This window comes from Mesoplodon bidens (genome assembly GCF_964165515.1).
Source record: "Mesoplodon bidens genome assembly, chromosome: 6".
In the NCBI taxonomy this organism is placed as follows: Eukaryota; Metazoa; Chordata; class Mammalia; order Artiodactyla; family Ziphiidae; genus Mesoplodon; species Mesoplodon bidens.
In genome coordinates this window covers 107270718-107291360 of record NC_138162.1, presented here as the reverse complement: position 1 = coordinate 107291360, position 20643 = coordinate 107270718, and the positions used below count along the sequence as shown (strand labels likewise).

General features: G+C 37.5%; 1 protein-coding gene across 1 annotated transcript in view; it reads right to left on the bottom strand.

Annotated features, from left to right (window-relative positions):
• Nucleotides 1–648: 648 nt before the first annotated feature.
• The window catches only part of PPP2R2A (protein phosphatase 2 regulatory subunit Balpha), an 84496-nt gene continuing 64501 nt past the window's right edge, over nt 649–20643 (bottom strand). Inside the window, exons 4-10 of the mRNA XM_081238481.1 lie at nt 17514–17679; nt 10710–10822; nt 9821–9998; nt 7853–8017; nt 6757–6926; nt 4181–4272; nt 649–1647 (exon numbers count right to left, since the gene is read on the bottom strand). Coding sequence (XP_081094607.1) covers nt 1368–1647; nt 4181–4272; nt 6757–6926; nt 7853–8017; nt 9821–9998; nt 10710–10822; nt 17514–17679 — 1164 coding nt within the window. The 3' untranslated portion in view covers nt 649–1367. The remainder of the gene's footprint in view (nt 1648–4180; nt 4273–6756; nt 6927–7852; nt 8018–9820; nt 9999–10709; nt 10823–17513; nt 17680–20643) is intronic.

The window sequence follows — 20643 nt, the reverse complement described above, 5'->3', positions numbered from 1 at the left end:
TTTTGGAACACTGTACCTTTAAAGTTTGTCTTTAACATTAATAGCTTTGGAAAACCAAAAAGAAAAGAAAAACATCTATGACAAAGTACATTTCATTCAGATTTGATAGCAGTAAAATACAAAAAAAACATTTAGTGCAGTCAGTGTCTATTTTATCTATATGTAAATCACTTGAAGATAGTTTTATGTTATGGTGTATGACTGACTGATAAAAAAAGTTTTAACTTGTTCAAAAAGTTTAAGACTTTGACTTAGTATTTAGTAACGCAAAAATGAGATTAAGCACTGTAAAGTCTTTAAAAATGAAGTTCTACAAATTTGGTTCCCATTTACAACCGTTTCATTAACAGATAATGAATGAAGTGTAGATACAATGTATCCAATACCCTTATAACTACAGTAAAAAAAAAAAAAATCTCTAGTAGCACGTATAGATCATGATATCCTTAGCAATATCAATATATAGTCAAAACATGTTCGTACAGAACCGATACCTCTCCTTCTCCATGTGAAAGAACACTGGTTAAAAATAATTAACAGAAATTCCCATAAAACAATGGAACCTCATTTCATTTCACTGCACCCAAAGCTATGACACAAAATATTGGCTTAAAGGGGTAGATGATTAAAAAGAAAAAGAAAACCAGATTCTCCATTCTTTGTCACTTTTATTCAGTAGTAGTTTTTTTTTGTCCTTATTTTCAGTGCCAGACACGGCAAGGAGTGATTACAGCCAACTGTTATGAAAACATTTGTTCGCAACACGCACCCCCTTTACCACTGACCCCAGACTGACTCGTTCCGTGTGCTTTCGTTCCTGCCTTGTTTATACCACCACCAAGACTGGGTGGAGGGGCGAGGGTAAGAGAGATGAGGGGGAGAGTCCAGGAGGCCGGAAGAGGAGGAATGCTACAAGCCACAGTAAGAAGGAGCTGTATTTAATTTAAAAAAGGGGGGAGGGGTGTACCCCACAAATGATACAGTAATGAGGATACACAATTAAATCCCATAAGCATGACTGAAGGCTTTCACTGTGTTTGACGTCATCACAATGGAAGGCATAAAAAGTGGAGTAAATCAATGTTGATACAGTCCAATCTAGTCCATTAGGCAAGATGGTGCAAGAAGTCATTTAAATTAAAAGTGCCCTACCCTTACCTAAATGGCTAGCAGACATGGAGAACACCACAGGGAGGAATCCACAGAGCTTTCTCCATGTAGCTATTAAAAATGTGTTGTCGAATGGCACATTGTCAAACACTGGAAAAGGGGCGCCACAATGGACCTCTCTCTTTTTTAAGTATGAATGCTAGATTCAACTATCTCAACTAAGCAGGAAGTGGGCTCTTCTGCTAGGAATGCCAACCCTAATTCACTTTGTCTTGAAATATATACAGATTGTTTGTAGTAGCTACAGCAATGATATTTTCCTTGGGGTGCCAGGCTGTATGAAGTATTTTCTTGTTGAAGTCTAGGCTGTCAACGCTTATTTCATCTTTCTTTCGCTTGCCACTTGCACACACTTTGCGTGGCTTCAGAACTGTGCGAGGTTTATTGTTTTCCCGTGATGCTTCTAGGGTTATGTCTCGCTTTGTGTTCCGGTCAAACATTCTGAAGAAATTATTGTAAGATCCAGTCATGACAACACTGTAAAAGTAGACAAAGCACTCAGTCAAATAATGAACATTAGTCTTCATTGGTGAAACCTTGCCTAGTACTCCAAAGAGCGAGCTACTTCAAGCAGATTTGGACTTAAGGAGGGGTCGGCTGACACCAACCCAGGGAACAATCACTGGAATAAACTAGGAATATAGTATTAGTAAACTTGATTTTCTATTAATGACTCCTTTTCGTGACTACCAAAACTGTCAGCAAAGTTGAAAGCATCCTCAAGTAAAGCTTGTAAGCACTACTGAATTATCTTAGTTGAATATTTTTGCAACTTCAGTCTATGCAACCAACCAGACCAGCCAGCTTCTACCAACCAACCAACAACAAAAAACAAAACAAAACGATGGTATACAGCTTTCTGTAAGAAACCAATGCTTTATTTTATGATTTACATTATAAGCTATTTATGTCCCCAGGACCCTGTCTGGTTCAGACAATAACGTCTTATGTATGCTTATAAGAAATCTGCTTCAGAGTATATAAAGGAAGTAGCATATAATACAACTATTATTAACAAAATCGTTTAATCTATAACACTAAACATATTTTAAGCAAGTATTTTTTGACAAATATTTTTAATAGCATCAGCCTGCAGGGGCGCCACGTTCTTGCCTAAACCCTAAGACAAGTTCTCTGTCAGTCCTACTCGCCATCATCCATCACGGCTCAACATCTGCAAAGCAGCCCAATGAGCAAAACTTCACATGTTTGAAACCATTAATAACTTACTTACATCCTTCCCACATGGTTTAAATTATTATTGTAAATAAGATTATAGGACACCGGGAACTGTTTAAGGTAATGCTTGAAAACATCTCTGAATATTTACAAATATTATACATTATACAGGGTCACATATTAAATACAAATGATTAGGACCTATTCATTAATGTCAGTTCTCCCAAAGGACACGTCACAACATTTTAACCAAACTCAGGTCGGTGCATACACCTGAAGGTAATAAAACTATTTCTTTTAAAATAATTTCTGTAGTTGAGACTGGCATCCCCCATGTTAGCTGAACTTGTGAGGTTTTAATGGATTAGGGCACCTAGTCTATGCTATTTTAAAAGGTGTTGTTAGCCAGCATTTCTGTGGTATTCTTGCCAAAAATGTATAACTGGAATCTAAACACGAGAGAATATTAGACAACACTCAAATTAAGGAAAATTCTACAAAATAAATTGCCTGGGGTTTTCAAAAAAGCCAAGGTCATGAAAGACAAGGGAAGAAGGAAGAACTCTTACAGATGAAAGGAGACGAATGAGCTGTGACAATTAAATGAAACATATACTTTTGGACTGGATACCAGATTTTTTTTCTCTGCTAGAAAGGACATCACTGAGAGAACTCGTGCTATTTATGGGGCTCTGTGGATTAGACGGCAGTACTGCCTCAATGCAAATTTTTCTGCTTTAGATGCCTATACTGTCATTATATAGGAGAGAGTCTTTCAAAAAAAATTTTTTTATGTTCAGGGAAATGAACAATTTTCCCTGACAATGGAACACGACGTTGAAACACTAGGAGGACGAGCTGGCCGTAGCACTGTGCCATATCCTGCTCCACCAGTGTCGCCTTCCCTTTCCTGTCTCCTTGACGCCTCGGGTGAGCAGTGGCGTTCAGAGACGAAGGCTGCTTGCTCCTACTCCAGGTGTGCTGTGGCCAGCCTACGGGGCCTCATATTATAATCAGATAAAAACCATTTTAAAAATCAGACAAAAGATAAATTATCCAAGTTCTATTATCTTCAAAAGCACCATGAAACCTGACTCATATCAAGCTTCAGCGATAAAACTATTGTTGAATAAAATACTCTAATGAGTACCTTGAAAGCAAGTTTAATAATACCAGAATTATGTTTTCTTTTACTATTGTCTGTTCTATTGGAACATAATAAATGAAATACATTTAAAAATGGAATGATTAAGACTTACCTATCCTTCGAAATAATGGTACACATTTTGATGAAGTTGTGGATTATAAAAAGCTTAATTACTTATGGTAATAGGGTTAAAATAATACATGGTAATTACCTCTTCTCTTCTATGAGGTATTAATGTAGTACCTGGAAAAACCAGTGTGTAACGCTGCAAATGAAGTATCTACTGCCTAAATATTTCTAAAAACAATTTAATAGCAAAGTAACAACCAAACTGAAATTTCACCATTTTAACCACTGGCATGTCAAAAATGTGATTGATCTGGTTCATAAAAGGTAAAGTTTAAAATTTATATCATAATATATCTAGAATTTTTTGGTATACTTTCACATTTACTAGTGAAACATAATGTTTAATTTTTATCTGCCAACTGCTGTAAGATTACTAAATTTATTTCAAGGAAGCCCTAGGAAAAATGAAGTTGGGAAATGTAATTTATGTCAGTTTAAATACAGGTTGGCCGTTAGTAAATGCAGCAACCATACTAGGAGTGAAGTAGGAAATTTCTCTCCTCTAATGAAATACAATTTGAATAAGAGGTTCAGTTCAAATTAAAATCAATTTACCTGTCAGATCCATTCCAACAACATTCAAATTTGTCAAATATGCAGTCATTTTCATATAGTGAACAAAGTTTACTTCTGAGGTATTCATGCACCTGGGGAAAAAACAAATATATATGTATACTTAGCTTACACCTTAAGGTCTGCTGCTCTTGAAATTAGAAAATGGTTTAACAAGTCTATATTTTTTTAAGGCATATACAAACACGTATACATACCTTTTAATCTCATTAAAACTCAATTCTCAAAACAAACAAAAAACTCAGTTCTCTGAGAAACAGTAAAGGTGTTTTATCCTTTCACAGACATCTGATCCCCCTTCCATGAACAGACATTTTCCTCTCGTACAACAGAGAAAAATACCCTTCTGGGCGTGGCACATGTACTCTACAAGCTCGACTGAAATATTTAGGCCAGAAAACATTTAAAACTGGCACAGATAAGAGACTAATTAAATAATACTATAGCAATACATGAATTTGCTAACACTTGATTTTCAGCCCATTAATTGTTGATAAAAAACATGCAATACTGTGGCTTTACTTCCTTTTTAACTACCATTTTTGGGGCATAAATAACTGAAGCCTACAATATCTTATTAAGTGCATACGTTATGTATTGCATGACCCTGCCCTAGTTTGGTGATGAATTATATGGTTATTCCAGGTATGTGTTATGGAAATATTTGATATACTTGTAATTACTTATACAATATCCAAAGATAATGGAAATGTAGCTCTGTTTTTTGAAGCATAATTCTATGTTTACTCACTAGTATTTCACAAAGGGATCAACTAGAAAATAAATTAGTTACATAAAAAGTATTCTGAGAAATGATACAATTCTATATTAATATTACTAAATTACAAAGGACAGTTCCAAAGTATTTGTTGTGATCATAAGGGGAAAAAAAACAAGTTTCTATCTCACTATTCTTTTTTACTTAAAGAGAACCTTAAAAAGAAGTAATGATAGAAAAGAGTAGGTACCTTGGGACTTCCCTGGTGGCACAGTGGTTAAGAATCCGCCTGCCAATGCAGGGGACATGGGTTCAAGCCCTAGTCCAGGAAGATCCCACATGCCGCAGAGCAACTAAGCCCGTGCGCCACAACTACTGAGCCTGCGCTCTAGAGCCCACAAGCCACAACTACTGAGCCCACGTGCTACAACTACTGAAGCCCGCGCGCCTAGAGCCCATGCTCCGGAACGAGAAGCCACCGCAATGAGAAGCCCACGCACCGCAACAAAGAGTAGCCCCCGCTCGCCAACTAGAGAGAGCCCACCTGCAGCAACAAAGACCCAACGCAGCCAAAAATAAATAAATATATATATATTTTTTAAGAAGAGTAGGTACCTTCTCAATGCTTAGAATTCTCTATGAAACAACCTAAAGTCACTTTAAGTGTCCGTTTCAATTATACATATTCAATAATAGCTGAATCTGCATTGCCACATTTGAGCATGATATGACTGTACTCCCAACCACTGATCTAGTACAGCATAGGCAGAAAAACTGCAAATCAGGTAAAATAGGTAAATCATGGTAATTCAGCCAAGTTTTAGAGTGCACATACAGGGTTTTTCACCAAACAATCTAAGAGAATGAAGTTAAGGTTCAGATCGATTATTCTCAGTGGGAATGGGGTGGTGGTGGTGATAGTGGTGGGGATCACTAGGATAGATCAGAATCTTGGCGGTTACACAAATTAATTTAAAAAACAAAGCAGTATTGTATCCCTTGGTTGTTTCAATGTAGCATTTATTTTGAAATTTCAAATACCATTAAGGAGACTCTTAAGTGGTTCATGTTTGTCAAAGAGGATTAAAAAGCTTGAGGAACATCCTTCTAATTTTACTGAGAATGTACAATGTGAAGAAGGTACCATTTATAAAGTCTGTGTTCCTAAAGCGGTGTTAAATGTTTCCTACACTGCAGCTTAGGGCATAACACAGGTTTCTACTGGCCCCCCGACCCTGTTCCCAGCTGTGCACATCTTCATTCTCTTCTCCAGAAGAAAGGGATCCACGGTAGCGGCTTGGCTGACAAGAAGAGAATCCAGAACTGACATCCTACAACAGAAAGGCAGCTCCTAAAGCTGCCTGCTGGGTTCTCCCAAGTCCTTCTCCTTTAGGTTAAGACAACAGTTATTAGCCAAAAGGAGAATGCTAGTTCACTTGACCGGGCACACCAAAGCTAAGCTCTAGTTCAACTAGCACGATCCAGACTCCATCCAGGACACCTCGACTAGGACTGACCGTTCTCCCCAATCCTCTTCCCCCAGACCTTGATAGAGACCGTAATTCCATCCTCACTTTAAATGTAGATAATGGGGAAAAAGTTATTACTGCACCAAATTGGTAGCTTTACACTTTGAATACACAAAGACAACCTATAGAAGTACATATAAGTTTAACATAAGGAAAGGCAGTGTACTCATGGATCTCTGAAGGAAAAAGCCTATTGGTGAACACGCACTGCATGGTACTGGGATTAACACATGGTACAAAATCCTTCTCTATAAACACTTAAAAGTAAGTAAACAGGTTATATACTCACTGAAAGAAAAAATTGCAAATACCTGGTATGTTTCCACAGGCCTGTTTTCCATATTTAAGTCCCAAATTTTGACTGACAAATAGTCTCTAGTCATCATATATCGACCACTATGGCTGAATTTTACATCAGAAATTGAAGAGATGATTTCAGAAAAAAAAGACCTGTTACTCGGATCTTCAGGTTCTTCAAACACTAAAAACAAGCAAAATAGGAGGGCTGAGGGCAATTTGTAAATATTCTGGCTTGGACAAAGCATTTACTCAAAAAACCATTCATCACCTCCTAAGAGTGAGCTAAAAATGGCAGGGTAATAAAGAACCGAAAAACATCTCTCTGGCTATAAGAACATACCCTCCCTGAGAGCTTCTTAAGAGAATGAGAGTGACTTAGTACTGAAGTCGAAGATGCAAAAGGACGTATGTAGCACAGCACCTTCCAGAGTCACTTGGCTAATTCAGCAGAACCAGATTCACTCAAGATGTCTGACTTCAGTGCACCAGTCTGAGGTCCTGCACATACCTCACTGACTTTGCCTGTACTATCACCATGAGAAACACACCATCCCCACCATTCCAACTCATACCCGCATTTTATTTTTTTAGTGGCCAGGTAAAATTATTTTGATAAGCACCATGTACCAATCTTCATGAGTTTTTAAAATCTTCAACAACTTGAAGATAAGAATAATGCGATCCTTTAATTTTTTAAACCTGGTACTTTTCAAACTTGTTTAAGCCAAAGAAACCTCATCTCAGAAGAAATCTTCCTAGGAAGCTCAAAACATAAAGGAAGAAAGGAAAGGAGGGAGCAAAAGAGAGAAGGGAGGCAGGGAAGAAAGGAACTGCTCTACTTGAGTACAGGGCTGGAGAACCCAACCCAAGGTCCCAAAGAATAGCATTCCATTAACAATACATCCACTGGGACTCAACAGACATGCCCCCAAGACAGCCTTCTATGCTCTTCCAGTAGAATACCCTATAATCCCTCATGTTGAGTCAGGCAGCTTACCAAAGAGAACACAGGAGGTTTAAGACTTGTAAACCTATGTAAATGTAGTTACCATGTCTGAAGACAAACAGAAAACGTTACCTTTTGAAAGCAAGATGCAATAAACTTACGTTTCGAATGCCTATCACAGAGGGCGGATGCCCTCATGTCACATAACCGGATAGTTCCTTTACTGCTGCTGTATACAAATGTGTTACAACTGTGTGGATGGAATTCTGCTGCTGTAATCACCTCTGTCAGCTCCTCCATATTGGCAGGCTTGATATCCACAATATCTGGACAGCATTTTATTAAGGAACTTCCACTTAGAAAAAAGGTCAAGCATAATTTTATGTTTTTCAAACCTAAAATTCATTCATAGACTTAATAAGCACAACTGTTAATTCTAAACTGCATATTACTACTTACATGAGTATAAATCCCAGAGGGATCAACACTCTTAATGCGTGAAAAAAAGTCTGAGACGAAAACATGGGTGAATTTTAAATCACCTTAGAAGGTAGAGGTCTTTTTTTTCTGAGTATGATACAAACCCCAGAAGCCATAAGAAAAAGACTGACACGCCATCTTCCTAAATATCAAGAACTTAGTGTACACTCCAAACAAAACAAAAGGGAAAATCTGGAAGGCGGCAAAAAAGGGAAACTGTTTGCACACAAACAATGGAGATGATTTACTTGATGTCAAAAAGGTGCTTTAAAAACAAAGAAATTCCAATAAGAATATAGGCAAATCCAACGAAAAATATGGAAAAGAACAAAAAGAAATATAAATGGTTGATAAATATGAAAACATGCTCAAATCTACTCAGGATGAAAGAAGCGAAGCAAAACAAGAGAAGTTTTCACTAACTACACTGCTAAAGGTATAGGAAAACAGGCTCTTTTATACACTATAAACATACCTCGTTTCATTGTGCTTCGCTTTTATTGAGCTTCACAGATACTGCATTTTTTTTATAAATTGAAGTTCTGTAGCAACCCTGCATCTAGCAAGTCTATCAGCGCCATTTTTCCAACTGCATTTGCTCACTTTGTGTCTCTGTCACATTTTGGTTATTATCACAGTATTTCAAACTTTTACATTATTACTACATTTGTTATGGTGATCTGTGATCTTTGATGTCACTATTGTAATTGTTTTGGGGTGCCATGAACTGTGCCCACAAGATGGTGAATTTAGTCAGTTGTTGAAAGGACAACCAAGGGCTTAGAACATTACATAAACTTAGTTGATAAAGCAGCAGCAAGGTTTGAGGGTACTGACTCCAGTTCTGAAGGGAAGTTCTACTGTGGGTGAAATGCTGTCAAACAGCACTGCAGACTACAGAGAAATCATTCATGAAAGGAAGAGTCAAAACTGACGTGGCAAACTTCGCTGTTGTCTTATTTCAGAGAAGTTGCCACACCTCCACCCTTCTGCAGCCACCACTACAGGTATGCCTGTATTGGTAGAGTATGAATAATAGTAGTGTTAATTTTTCAAATGATACCTATTTGGAAAGACATACATTAATACTAGTTATAATAACTAATATTTATCAAGAACTTAAATACTTAAAAACAAACATATATATACATTTCTATATATGTGTATAGTATGTGTGTATATATCTCATATATCACACATTTGTATATGCACAGAAAAATTTCAGGAGGATAACATAAACAATGAAAATGAGGTTTAGGAAAGTATTTATACTGCCACGCATCATGACTTGTATGAATTTCTTTTTCCAATCTTATTTTTATAATTAAAAACATTTTTTAAGAATAATACTCCACATATTTGTTTCTGTTACAAGAAACAGCTATTTAAAAAATTTTCTATTTTCATAGGTACAAAACAGATGAATTCCTTAAAATTCTAAGAATCCAATTTTTAAATTGATACATTATGCTTTTTATCAAATAACTTCAGCCAGTGTTTAATCGCTTAAACACAAAGAAAAAATGGTATAAAGTAAGAAGCTACTATAAAAAGAATCAAAACACACTAAGGAGAGAGGAAAATAAATCCAGTATGGGCACAACATGCATTCTTTACCAAACACCCAAAAAAAGAAACCAAATGGATACTAAAACTCCTGTCTGTAATTTCCAGGTGCCAAAGATTAATCCGCAAGTCATCTGCAGATAAATACGTTTCATAATCACTATTAATAGAAATTGAGTTGATGTGATATGTATGAGCATTGGCAAATATTCGTCGTGGACTGGCCTCAACCATTAGATCCATGGGCCTAAAGACCGGCACCTGTCAATAAGACACATGAAAAACCGTTGATTACAAGATGTTTGTTGTTTACAAGAGCGCTGAAGGTCCAGAACGCTGCATTACTCCAGTTTTTGAGGGAACATAAGACAGTACAATATTACACAGATTTCGTTTTATAAAGCAACTGATGTTGACTGCTTATGTAAAGTGTTGAAATGGGAAGAAAAATGAAAATTTACCTTCTTTTACAGACAGCAGTACTATGAGAATCTGCAGTTTTTCCCAGTTTCAATCTTTTGCTTGAAAGACTTGCAAAGCTAATAAATGTTTATAATTTAAAGTGGCTAAAAAGGAAATTAGCCCGAAGCATCTAATTCTTGGTATTTTTTAAATTGCAACCAGAAGATTTAGTCCATTTCTACTTTTTTCATCTCCAAAGAAAGTTAACCTTGAAACTTAACCTTCTAACAGCTGACAATCAAACCAAGAGAGCAGAAGAGAGTACGGTGGCACAGTATAAGACACAGGCTTGTGCTGAGTCCTGGTACAGCCCCTGACCACAGTGAAACCTCTCTGTAGATCAGGGTCTGTTTAAAATTTGAGTTTTTAACGTTCTATGTGGTTACCGAATCTTGGGAAAGAGCAGACAGTAATTATTCCTATTCATGTTCTGCTGAGTATCTATAACAGGAATACAAAACGTAATTCATCAGAATTAGAACCTTTTTTTTTTTTTTTAAATGTACTTACACGTAGTGTAGTGACTGTAGTAGGATCTCTATACCTTCCATCTTCCTCTTTCAAGTTATACCCTTCTGGTCTTTTGTCCCTTTCACTGATTTTCCATAATTTTATTGTTTTATCTGGGGAGAAAATAAAGAAAGTCCTCAAAAAAAAGATTAAAACTGATAGAAGAAGAACACTTTAAGATATATTTAAACACACCATTTCGTATCCCAAGAATAAAATCCCTGATCTGACTTAACAGAAAACAAATTTCCTACTACCAGATGAATAAAAACATCCATACATAGAAAAGCAGTAAAGAAATCGCACATTTATGTTAATGGCACTTGTAAAATTCCATTTGATATTAAAATCAAGTCACAGCCAGGTCCTTACCCTTCAAAAATAATTAAAGCTAAAGGGAAAAAATTGTATATTTATGTACATATAAACACATATATGTCTATACATATATACAAACATATACATATATAATGCTTAATATTTAATTTTGCCAGGAGATGGAAACAACCTAAGTGTCCATCATCGGATGAACGGATAAAGAACATGTGGCACATATATACAATGGAATATTACTCATCCATAAAAAGAAACGAAATTGAGCTATTTGTAATGAGGTTGATGGACCTAGAGTCTGTCATACAGAGTGAAGTAAGTCAGAAAGAGAAAGACAAATACCGTATGTTAACACATATATACGGAATCCCAAAAAAAAAAAAAATGTCATGAAGAACCTAGGGGTAAGACAGGAATAAAGATACAGACCTACTAGAGAATGGACTTGAGGATATGGGGAGGGGGAAGGGTAAGCTGTGACAAAGTGAGAGAGGCATGGACATATATACACTACCAAACGTAAAATAGATAGCTAGTGGGAAGCAGCCGCATAGCACAGGGAGATCAGCTCGGTGCTTTGTGACCACCTAGAGGGGTGGGATAGGGAGGGTGGGAGGGAGGGAGACACAAGAGGGAAGAGATATGGGAACATATGTATATGTATAACTGATTCACTTTGTTATAAAGCAGAAACTAACACACCATTGTAAAGCAATTATACTCCAATAAAGATTTTAAAAAATTAATTTTTACACAAACAACAAAGTCAGTTAAAATAGCCTACTATTTAGAATAAAAATGATAAAGAATATCTATCTCCCTTGGTCACACACTTCCTAGCAGTTGCTATCAAAGACTCCATAAATTTCTTCATAGGTCTGGATGGATCTGTTTTTAAAATCTTTCTTTTCCTCTGTTGCATCAGGGATTCAATTCAAGTAAGTAACAGGGCCTGAAAATAATTTACCAATTAAAAGCCTACGTCCCCAAGTCCTTCGATCCCTGGTCTGGGAAGATCCCACATGCCATGGAGCAACTATGCCCGTGCACCACAAATACTGAAGCTCGCGCACCTAGAGCCCATGCTCCACAACAAGAGAAGCCGCTGCAATTAGAAGACCTCGCACCGCAACTAGAGAAAAAGCCCATGCACAGCAACAAAGACCCGATGCAGCCGTAAATAAATAAATAAATAAATAAGAATATGTTAAAAGAAAAAAAAGAATATATAGCGTTTTTAAAAATAAGCTTTAATTGTGAAGTAAGTTTAGAGTTACAGAGCAGTTGCAAAGAGTGTTTCCATATACCCTTCACCCAGTTTTTTCTAATGTCAGCATCTTATGCAACCTCAGTACATGTGTTAAAACTAAGAAATTAACATTTTACATTACCATTAACTGAACTCCAGACTTGACTCTGATTTCACCAGGTTTTCCACTAATGCCTCTTTTCTGTTCCAGGATCCAAATAACACTGTATTAGTTGTCAAGCTTCCTTGGTCTCTCCGATCTTACCGATTTCTCAGACTTCCCTTCGTTTTCCTCACCCTGACAGCTCTGAGAAGCAGTGGCGAGGTGCTGTGTAGAACGTCCCTGAACTGGGTATGTCTGCTCTTTCCTCATGAGCAGACTGGGATCATGGGTTTTTACGGAAGAGCCCAGAGGCGAAGCCAGTGTACACACAGCACCAACGTGACTTTTCCGCTGGTGATGTTAGATTTGATCACTTGGTTAAGGCAGTAACTGCCAGGTTTCACTACTTCCCCCTTGCCATACTCTATTCTTTGGAAGTGAGTCACTAAGTCCAGTCTACACTTAAAAGGACAATTAAGTTACAGTCCCTGCACGGAGGAATATCTGTCCACATATTATTTGTAATTCTCCTTTGTAACAAGCGTTCCTTCTCCCCACTTACTTATTTATTCAGTCAACCATTTATATCACTATGGACTCAAGCACGTTCATTTATTATTATACTTTGTGTTACAATCCTGAAACTACACTTATAAAAGTATCACATTCTTAATGGCCCTTCATAAGCAAATGGATATAACACAATTTGAAACAGCGGTGCATACGGGCACCATAGAACTCTGTCATAGAGGGGTGGCAGGGACTCCTCCAGCCTGGCCACCCCTCTCTGCCTGGTGCAGAAGAGCATGCTAAGCTGCCCCTGGGGGTGCCCTTTGCAGAGACGCAGTGTACACAGCGAAAAACTGCTAACTGTACTAACCTGTAACCTAGTATTTCATCTGAACCCTCTGTAATCTTGTTTTTCAGCTATATTGCAGTTAAGTTATATGTGTTTTCTATGTGCTATTTAGTTTATATATATTTATATAATTTAGGTAAAGAATGATATATTGTAGAATATTTAACTTGTCCCCAAATCTGTAATATAAATGAACCAAGGCCTGAATTCTACATTTTGGGAGAAAGTATCACCTAAGTATGATAAGGATGACCCCCCTCCCCCGGCACATACACATCCCCATGATTATCTTATGGCCTGTTCAAATTCTTCATCCTTACTAAAGATCCAAATAAAGAAATCACGATATACTTATCAAACATTTGAAATAAGACATAATTAGTGTTTGTGGTTCCTAGTAGTGTTACAGGAAGAAAATTCTAAAAAAACAAAAAGAAAGAAAAAAACTTGGGTGAACAGAATTTTAAAACAAATTAAACTTCAAAACAAAAATTTTTAAGTGATAAAATTTGTAACTTAAGAGACTTTTAAAAACTTTTAATGGCATAAACAAAGGATCCAGAAGTACTACACAGTTTTAGTGCAGTGCCTGGGAACAAGGCAGGTCAGGAATTTTTTAAAAATCAAAATTCTTATGTTCTACAGTAGTGACCTTTTTATCTGGAGTTTTTGGTCCACAGTTGGAGGTACATGAGAATAATCAAACTCCATAAAACTGCATGCACAATTATGTGAATATACTCATTTTCTGTGAAGGGGATTATTAGATTCCTCAAAGAGAACTGTTGCTTCCAAAGAGTTAAGAACCACTGCTCTGCAGTGTTTCCCTGCACTGTGAACACTGATAACTTAAGAAGTCCACAACCCCAGCACCCCCCTCACCAGAGGGTCAGACCAGGGAGAGCCATGCCACCAACTCTCCTCTGTGGGTGTGCAGCTTTTACATAAAATCCAAAAAGCTTCTTAATAATAAGCTGTTAAAGCAACCTGTTTACGAGTGAACTTTGTATTATTCATATATTCAAAGATCCAGGGTCAAGAGATTAGAGTCGCACGTTTTTGCAATGTAGAGAAACTGAGGAGAATTCAGAGAAAGGCAAAAGAAGGTTAAAGAGAAAGAGAATAAAACCACTTGAAGAAACATTAAGTGAATAAAAGTTATAAGAAGGTGACTATGAAGTTATTTAAGTAAAAACAATCTGGGAGGGCTTCCCTGGTGGCACAGTGGTTGAGAGTCCGCCTGCCGATGCAGGGGACACGGGTTCGTGCCCTGGTCTGGGAGGATCCCACATGCCGTGGAGCGGCTGGGCCCGTGAGCCATGGCCGCTGAGCCTGCGTGTCCAGAGCCTGTGCTCCGCAACGGGAGAGGCCACAGCAGTGAGAGGCCCGCGTACCGCCAAAAAAAAAAAAAAAAAATCTGGGAAACACTGAACAGTTTGTGATGATCGTGGAAAGCCAATACAAAGATGAAAGTAAGATTAATTTGGGTTATTCAAAGCTGGAACGTTTGATCCTGTTTTGCACCGCTCTCCCCAGTAGTTTCTAATCTTTTTGTGAGTGTAAAGACCCATTACGTGTGGGGGGAAAAGGTACTATTGTGCTATATCTCACAGAGAAAATTATACGAAATAACAGAAAGATACTGCTCAGATTTAACAGAAGTTGACATTTTCCCATATTTGCTTTCTCTCTTTTGAAAGAATAAAGCTTTTCAGATACAGATTTTTAAGTCCCACTCCTCTTATCCTTTTTCCTATCTCACCATACCCAGACACAGCAGTTTGTAAAATGTCCGTACTTGTTCTAGCCTTCCACAATGGACTCTATTTTTAGCACAAAAAATACAGCCCCCACCCCAAAATTTGTATTTTACTTAGTATTAACAACAAAAAGACAGAAACCTACAATGCACTGTGTAGTGTCCTTTAAAATAATTTGTATCATTAATCAATGATTTTTCAAATTTACACAGGAATCCTATTTGGGAAACACTGTTGATTCTGTCCATAGAAAAATATTACATAGATTCACATAACCCAACCCAACCACTGCAATTTCCAGTGGTTTCTCCTTCCACTGAGCTTTTGTAGAGTTTAGTGTCTAGAAAGGCTCGCCTGGTTAAATGATGCCTTATCTCAAATCACAGAGAAGCACATGGAAACCTGCATGGAAGACACATGTGGATATAAATAAGAACTGAAAGAGATTTAAGATTTAATCCATAAGTGAACTGAAATGGGATTTGCTTCCAAATAATACTGAGAAGGAGGGGGAGGAGAAGTACCTGAGAAACACAACTGGTGATGAACTGAGAACTGTTGAAGCTGGGTGTTGGGTATATGGGGCTTCATTATTCTGCTTCAGCTTGTACTTTAAAAATTCCCCTCTATAAAAAGTAAAATGATTTAGCCTGTAAGAAGTGAACTGGGACTTCCCTGGTGGCGCAGAGGTTAAGAATCCGCCAGCCAGTGCAGGGGACACAGGTTCGAGCCCTGGTCCGGGAAGATCCCACATGCCACGGAGCAACTAAGCCCGTGCGCCACAACTACTGAGCCCGCGTGTCTACAGCCCGTGCTCTGCAACAAGAGAAGCCACCGCAGTGAGAAGCCCACACACTGCAACGAAGAGTAGCCCCTGCTCGCCACAACTAGAGAAAGCCCACGTACAGCAACGAAGACCCAACGCAGCCAAAATGTTTTTTAAAAAGTGAACCGCCAAAATTACTAAGAGCAAACACACTTCCTGGGACATTTACTTCCAAAGCAGAAACTACGTAAATGGTATAATTACATATTATTTGTGTCAAAGAGCAGTATCTGAAGTGCTATTTGAAATAACTCACTTACCTATGTAAGTTAAAACCGAACCAAGATTAGAAGCCAACATGTGACATGAGTAAACATATAACCTCCATCTAGGGTGCTCTAAGTTACAAGCTTTAAATCATTATTTCTATTTATTTTTCTCTTAGTAAGAAGAGAGGGGAATGCAGTTTATGTGCAAAGAGAGCGGGTAGGTGGTACAGATTTCAATGGACTTGTTAGGGAGAGCTTTGACAACCAGAAAAATTGGCACCGAAGAGGAAGCAAACATTTATGTTGTCAGCTAGTGGCATCATTCTGGGGAATGCATTTCCAATAATGGGATACAATGGGTGATAAGGCCTAAGGTGGATGAGGGCAGCACTTAATACTGTCTACTGGGTCACCCCCGAAGTCACTTGAGTTTACATTCTGCAAGTGCTTAAGAATGGTGAGGTCTAGGTGCTAAAATCTGATTTTATTAACACCGAGGGGATGAGAAAATGAAAGGTTTTCCCCAATCCTTGTGCCAGCCTCAAAAAACTTTTAATCTAAATTTTTACAGACTATGGCTACCCAGAACAGCTGGACGTACCCCTCAAGCACTCTAATGCTTCTCTTTAGACCCAAATCCACAGGGACAAACCAGGTCACACTAACTCATGTGAAAAAAATTTAGAAGAACAAAAGAAATGACCCACTTCTTAACCTGTCATAAGGGACTTTAAATTCTGATGGAGTCATTATATAATTCTAACCCTCACTTAATAACGTTTCCTGAACAAACAAAACAGTATAAGAAGCATCTTCTTACAGCCATAAGGCTCGCTGGGAAGAAGGCAATGAGTCAACTCCGGTTTGTGTCCTTCCTGGATGAGGATCAAGTAAGAGGAGCGCTCTCCTAGAGAGTATCCTGGAATGGGGGCCGTCCTTTGACAGAGTGTTTTGTATTTACAGTTTGAAATACTCTTTGGAGAGTTAGGCACACTTAAAAAGGAAGAGGAAAGGAAATTAATATTTACCGAGCACTCACTATGTACACTAGGAGTCATCACATTCACTCCTCACAGCCGCACTGTAACACAGATATTACCATCTCCAGTTTGCAGATGAGGGAAACTTGATTCAGTGTTAGTAACCTGCCCGAGGCGACTAAGCCAAGAAGTGGCAGAAACAGGATCTGACCCAAACCCAATGGTAAAGCTCATTCTTTTCACTACAAACTGTGTGGACCAGAAGAAGTGGACACCTGAGGATCTCTTTCAAAGAATTTAAAAACTAAAAGACAATAAAAAAGGGAAGACAAAAAAGAAGAGTTTACATTCTATATAGGGAAAAAATATTTCCAAATGTCTATTTGCGGAGATCTCTTAACAACTACTCCTCTTTGAAAAGGGGAAAGCATCCTACAGGCTATGTGTACATACTGGGCATATGAAAAGAAAAAATTTACACTTACCATTGGTAGACAATAAAAACTGAGCAGCATTTTTCTGGGGTAACCACCTAATTTTGTTGATCTTTTCTTCTATTTCTAAACTTTTCAAGTAGTCAAACTCTGGTTCATGGCTCTGAAAGGTGCTGTAAACATTATATTCTCCTCTGCTATGAGACTGGATTTTGTTCTAAAATGGAAACAAAAATATTTGGACCAGTTGAGAAATATTTCAAATTAATCAAACATATAATCAGTTCCAACAGACCCTGAATCTTATATACGTTATATTGTTTTTTATATTTAAAGGCTTTCAAGGAATAAATATAAATGCTTAAAAGAAAAAAAAAGGAAAAGCTAAATAAAGCCTAGTAATTAGGCCCAATTCATAAGGAAAAGCGTTATTAAAATACGGATCATTTTGCTGATTACTTTACTTTTATCTATGACATAGTACAGAGGACTACTGAGCACACATAACAAAAAGTAAAGATTAAATAAGAAAAGCTCATCAGGAACAGCTGGCTGAGGCACACCTTCTTTCTCTGCCCACTGTTTTAAGGATCAGTTCTCTATCCGTTACTTAACATGATGTATTGTCCTCTTCCTTTCCCTTTCTCATACCTGCCTTTAGGTCAATTCACTGCTGAAAAACTCTTTAAGAGAACAGCTCTCATAAATGCAACAGCACATCTGACCCCGACCTCCCCCACCCAAGACCACAGTTACAGGGCTCTATTACCCACTGAGCCCACATTCAGCAATACCCAGCAGGCCTCACGCCATCAACAACTGCGTACCTTCCTTGAATTATCTTTCTTATATTATGAGCCTAGCACGCACCAACGATTTATTTCACTTAGTATCAGTGTGAGTGAATATAACTTAAGCTATTGGATAAAGAGTCTACCTGTGAACTTCTTCAGTTAACACTACCTTAGCAAAAATGAGAGTTATAACCATGTTCAGAATTTTACCTTTTAATCCATCATCACATAATCTCACATAATCACACATCAAAAAACCTTTCCACCAAAAACATTAAATGTCTAGTTCAAAAAACCAATGGAAAAATAGTTTAAAAGAAAGATATTATTTATAATCAACTGTTTTAAGTAAAAGTGAATTAGCAAATGAAATGTTTAAGATTACTTGATAATAAGAATGACCTCTTAGTCATTATTATTATTTCTCCTTATAAAAAGAAAACTTTATTGAGTCATCATCTTGTAAGTGTATGTTCTGGGTTGTTTTTTTCCAGTAGCTTGATTATCTGGATTGATCATTCATGGTTACAGTTGTATGTGGGTCCTCTGACAGTAGTATCAATCATTACTGAGTGGGTTTGCCAATACTGAGAATGCAGAGCATACCATAGAACAAAATCCACACTGGGGATATGGAAAGGGTAAAAATCAAACTCAGAACCTTGGTCTCATTACCATACTCTTACACCAAATCTGATAACTAACCCATTTAATGTGTACACGCTAATATCTCACCAGAAGAAATTCCGTAAGGCTTCCATTGAAAGTTACTCAGTCTCTAAACGTTTGTCATGTTACTCTCCAAAAAAAGCTACAGTATAATGCAGTGTTTTTAACTTAAGCAAGAGACTACAGTACTATGTACACTAGGTCCCAGAGGTACAGAGAAATTTAATAACACAGAATCTCTGCCTTCCGGTAACTTGTGTGTGTGAAACTTTAGTCAAAAATAGAAATTAAGGTCCATATAATTCAGTTAAGCAAAACAAAGAGCCCAGGTAAGCAGGGCCAAGGTATATGCAGAGACTAGGTCTATCAGGGTCTGTATTTGATGATAAGGAAAAGAAAAGCACAACCATATAAAAATATTTTCTACAACAGAAAAATAACATCATCCTTAAGACTCAAGAATAACTACATGGGTCTAAACATGATCTATTACATGACTCAGAAACAAAATCATTGGAGGTGTTTGGCCGTCTCAATGGATTGCAAGAAGCACTGTTTCTTTCCGACAGGAAAAAAAAAAAATATATATATATATATATATATATGTATGTATATACACACACACACACCACAAGGAGGAAGTTACAGCTGACAAGTTAAAGATACATGAGGCATGTGCACTCTCTCCTGAAACTATGCTAAAATTACAGTGAATTTTTAAAGACAATGGATAAGAACAAAACAGTAACAGCAGCAGTGACAAATGAAAGAGGTCATAAAACAGATGCCATAAAACAATGACCAACTTAACGAACTGCAGAGAGCCGGACCCTAGCAGACGGTGCGATTTTCCCTAAAACATGGGGAGGGATGTTTCCATTATAATGGTCACGACAGCACTGTTCTCGGCACGAGCTAAGTACACTGAGCAAACGAGAAAAAGGAACGTAATCCCATGTCCTCAACACTGTGCCATTCGAACAAGAATGCATCAAAGTCAAAGAAGGCTATTTTTGTTTTAAAAACTCTCCTACAATCAGAGAGAATCATGATACATTCCAGAATGCTTCATATTTGGGTTTTTCTTGCACAGCTTTCCAGAATCTATTTTCTTAACCACACAATCTACTTATGTGAAATCTTCTTAATGAATTTAGAAGCGCTTCATCCCAACACCCGTAATAGTATCTGGCATATAACAGGCATTCAATAAAAATTTTCTAAATGAACAAAAATAAGAGCAAAAAGAATGAATAAAAGGTGGCACCAGTATGGTAAAGGGAAGCTGGAATTAACCTGGCAAATGGAGTATGGTGCAGAAATGAGGAAGAATGGGTTAGATGCACACACAGCAAGACAGAAGGTTCCGGAAAACACAGCTCTCAGTGATAAAGTAGGACACAGAATGAGGTGCAAGACAGGGTATTCTTCACATACATTAAAAAACACAGTCCACAAAAACAAAATCACATACTTCAACATGGACACAAACAGAAGCCACAAATACATAAAGGATACTATATCATGATCAAGTTTTAAAGCCACAATGAGGACAGTGTGGTGCTCACACGAGAACTGACAAATATACCAATGGAATAGAACAGATGGCCCAGAAACAGGCCTGAATTTGGACAAAAGTGGCACTGCTGAGCCAGGATGGTCTTCTCACTAAATAGTTTTTGGTTAATTGGCTATTCATATATAATAAAACAAACCCT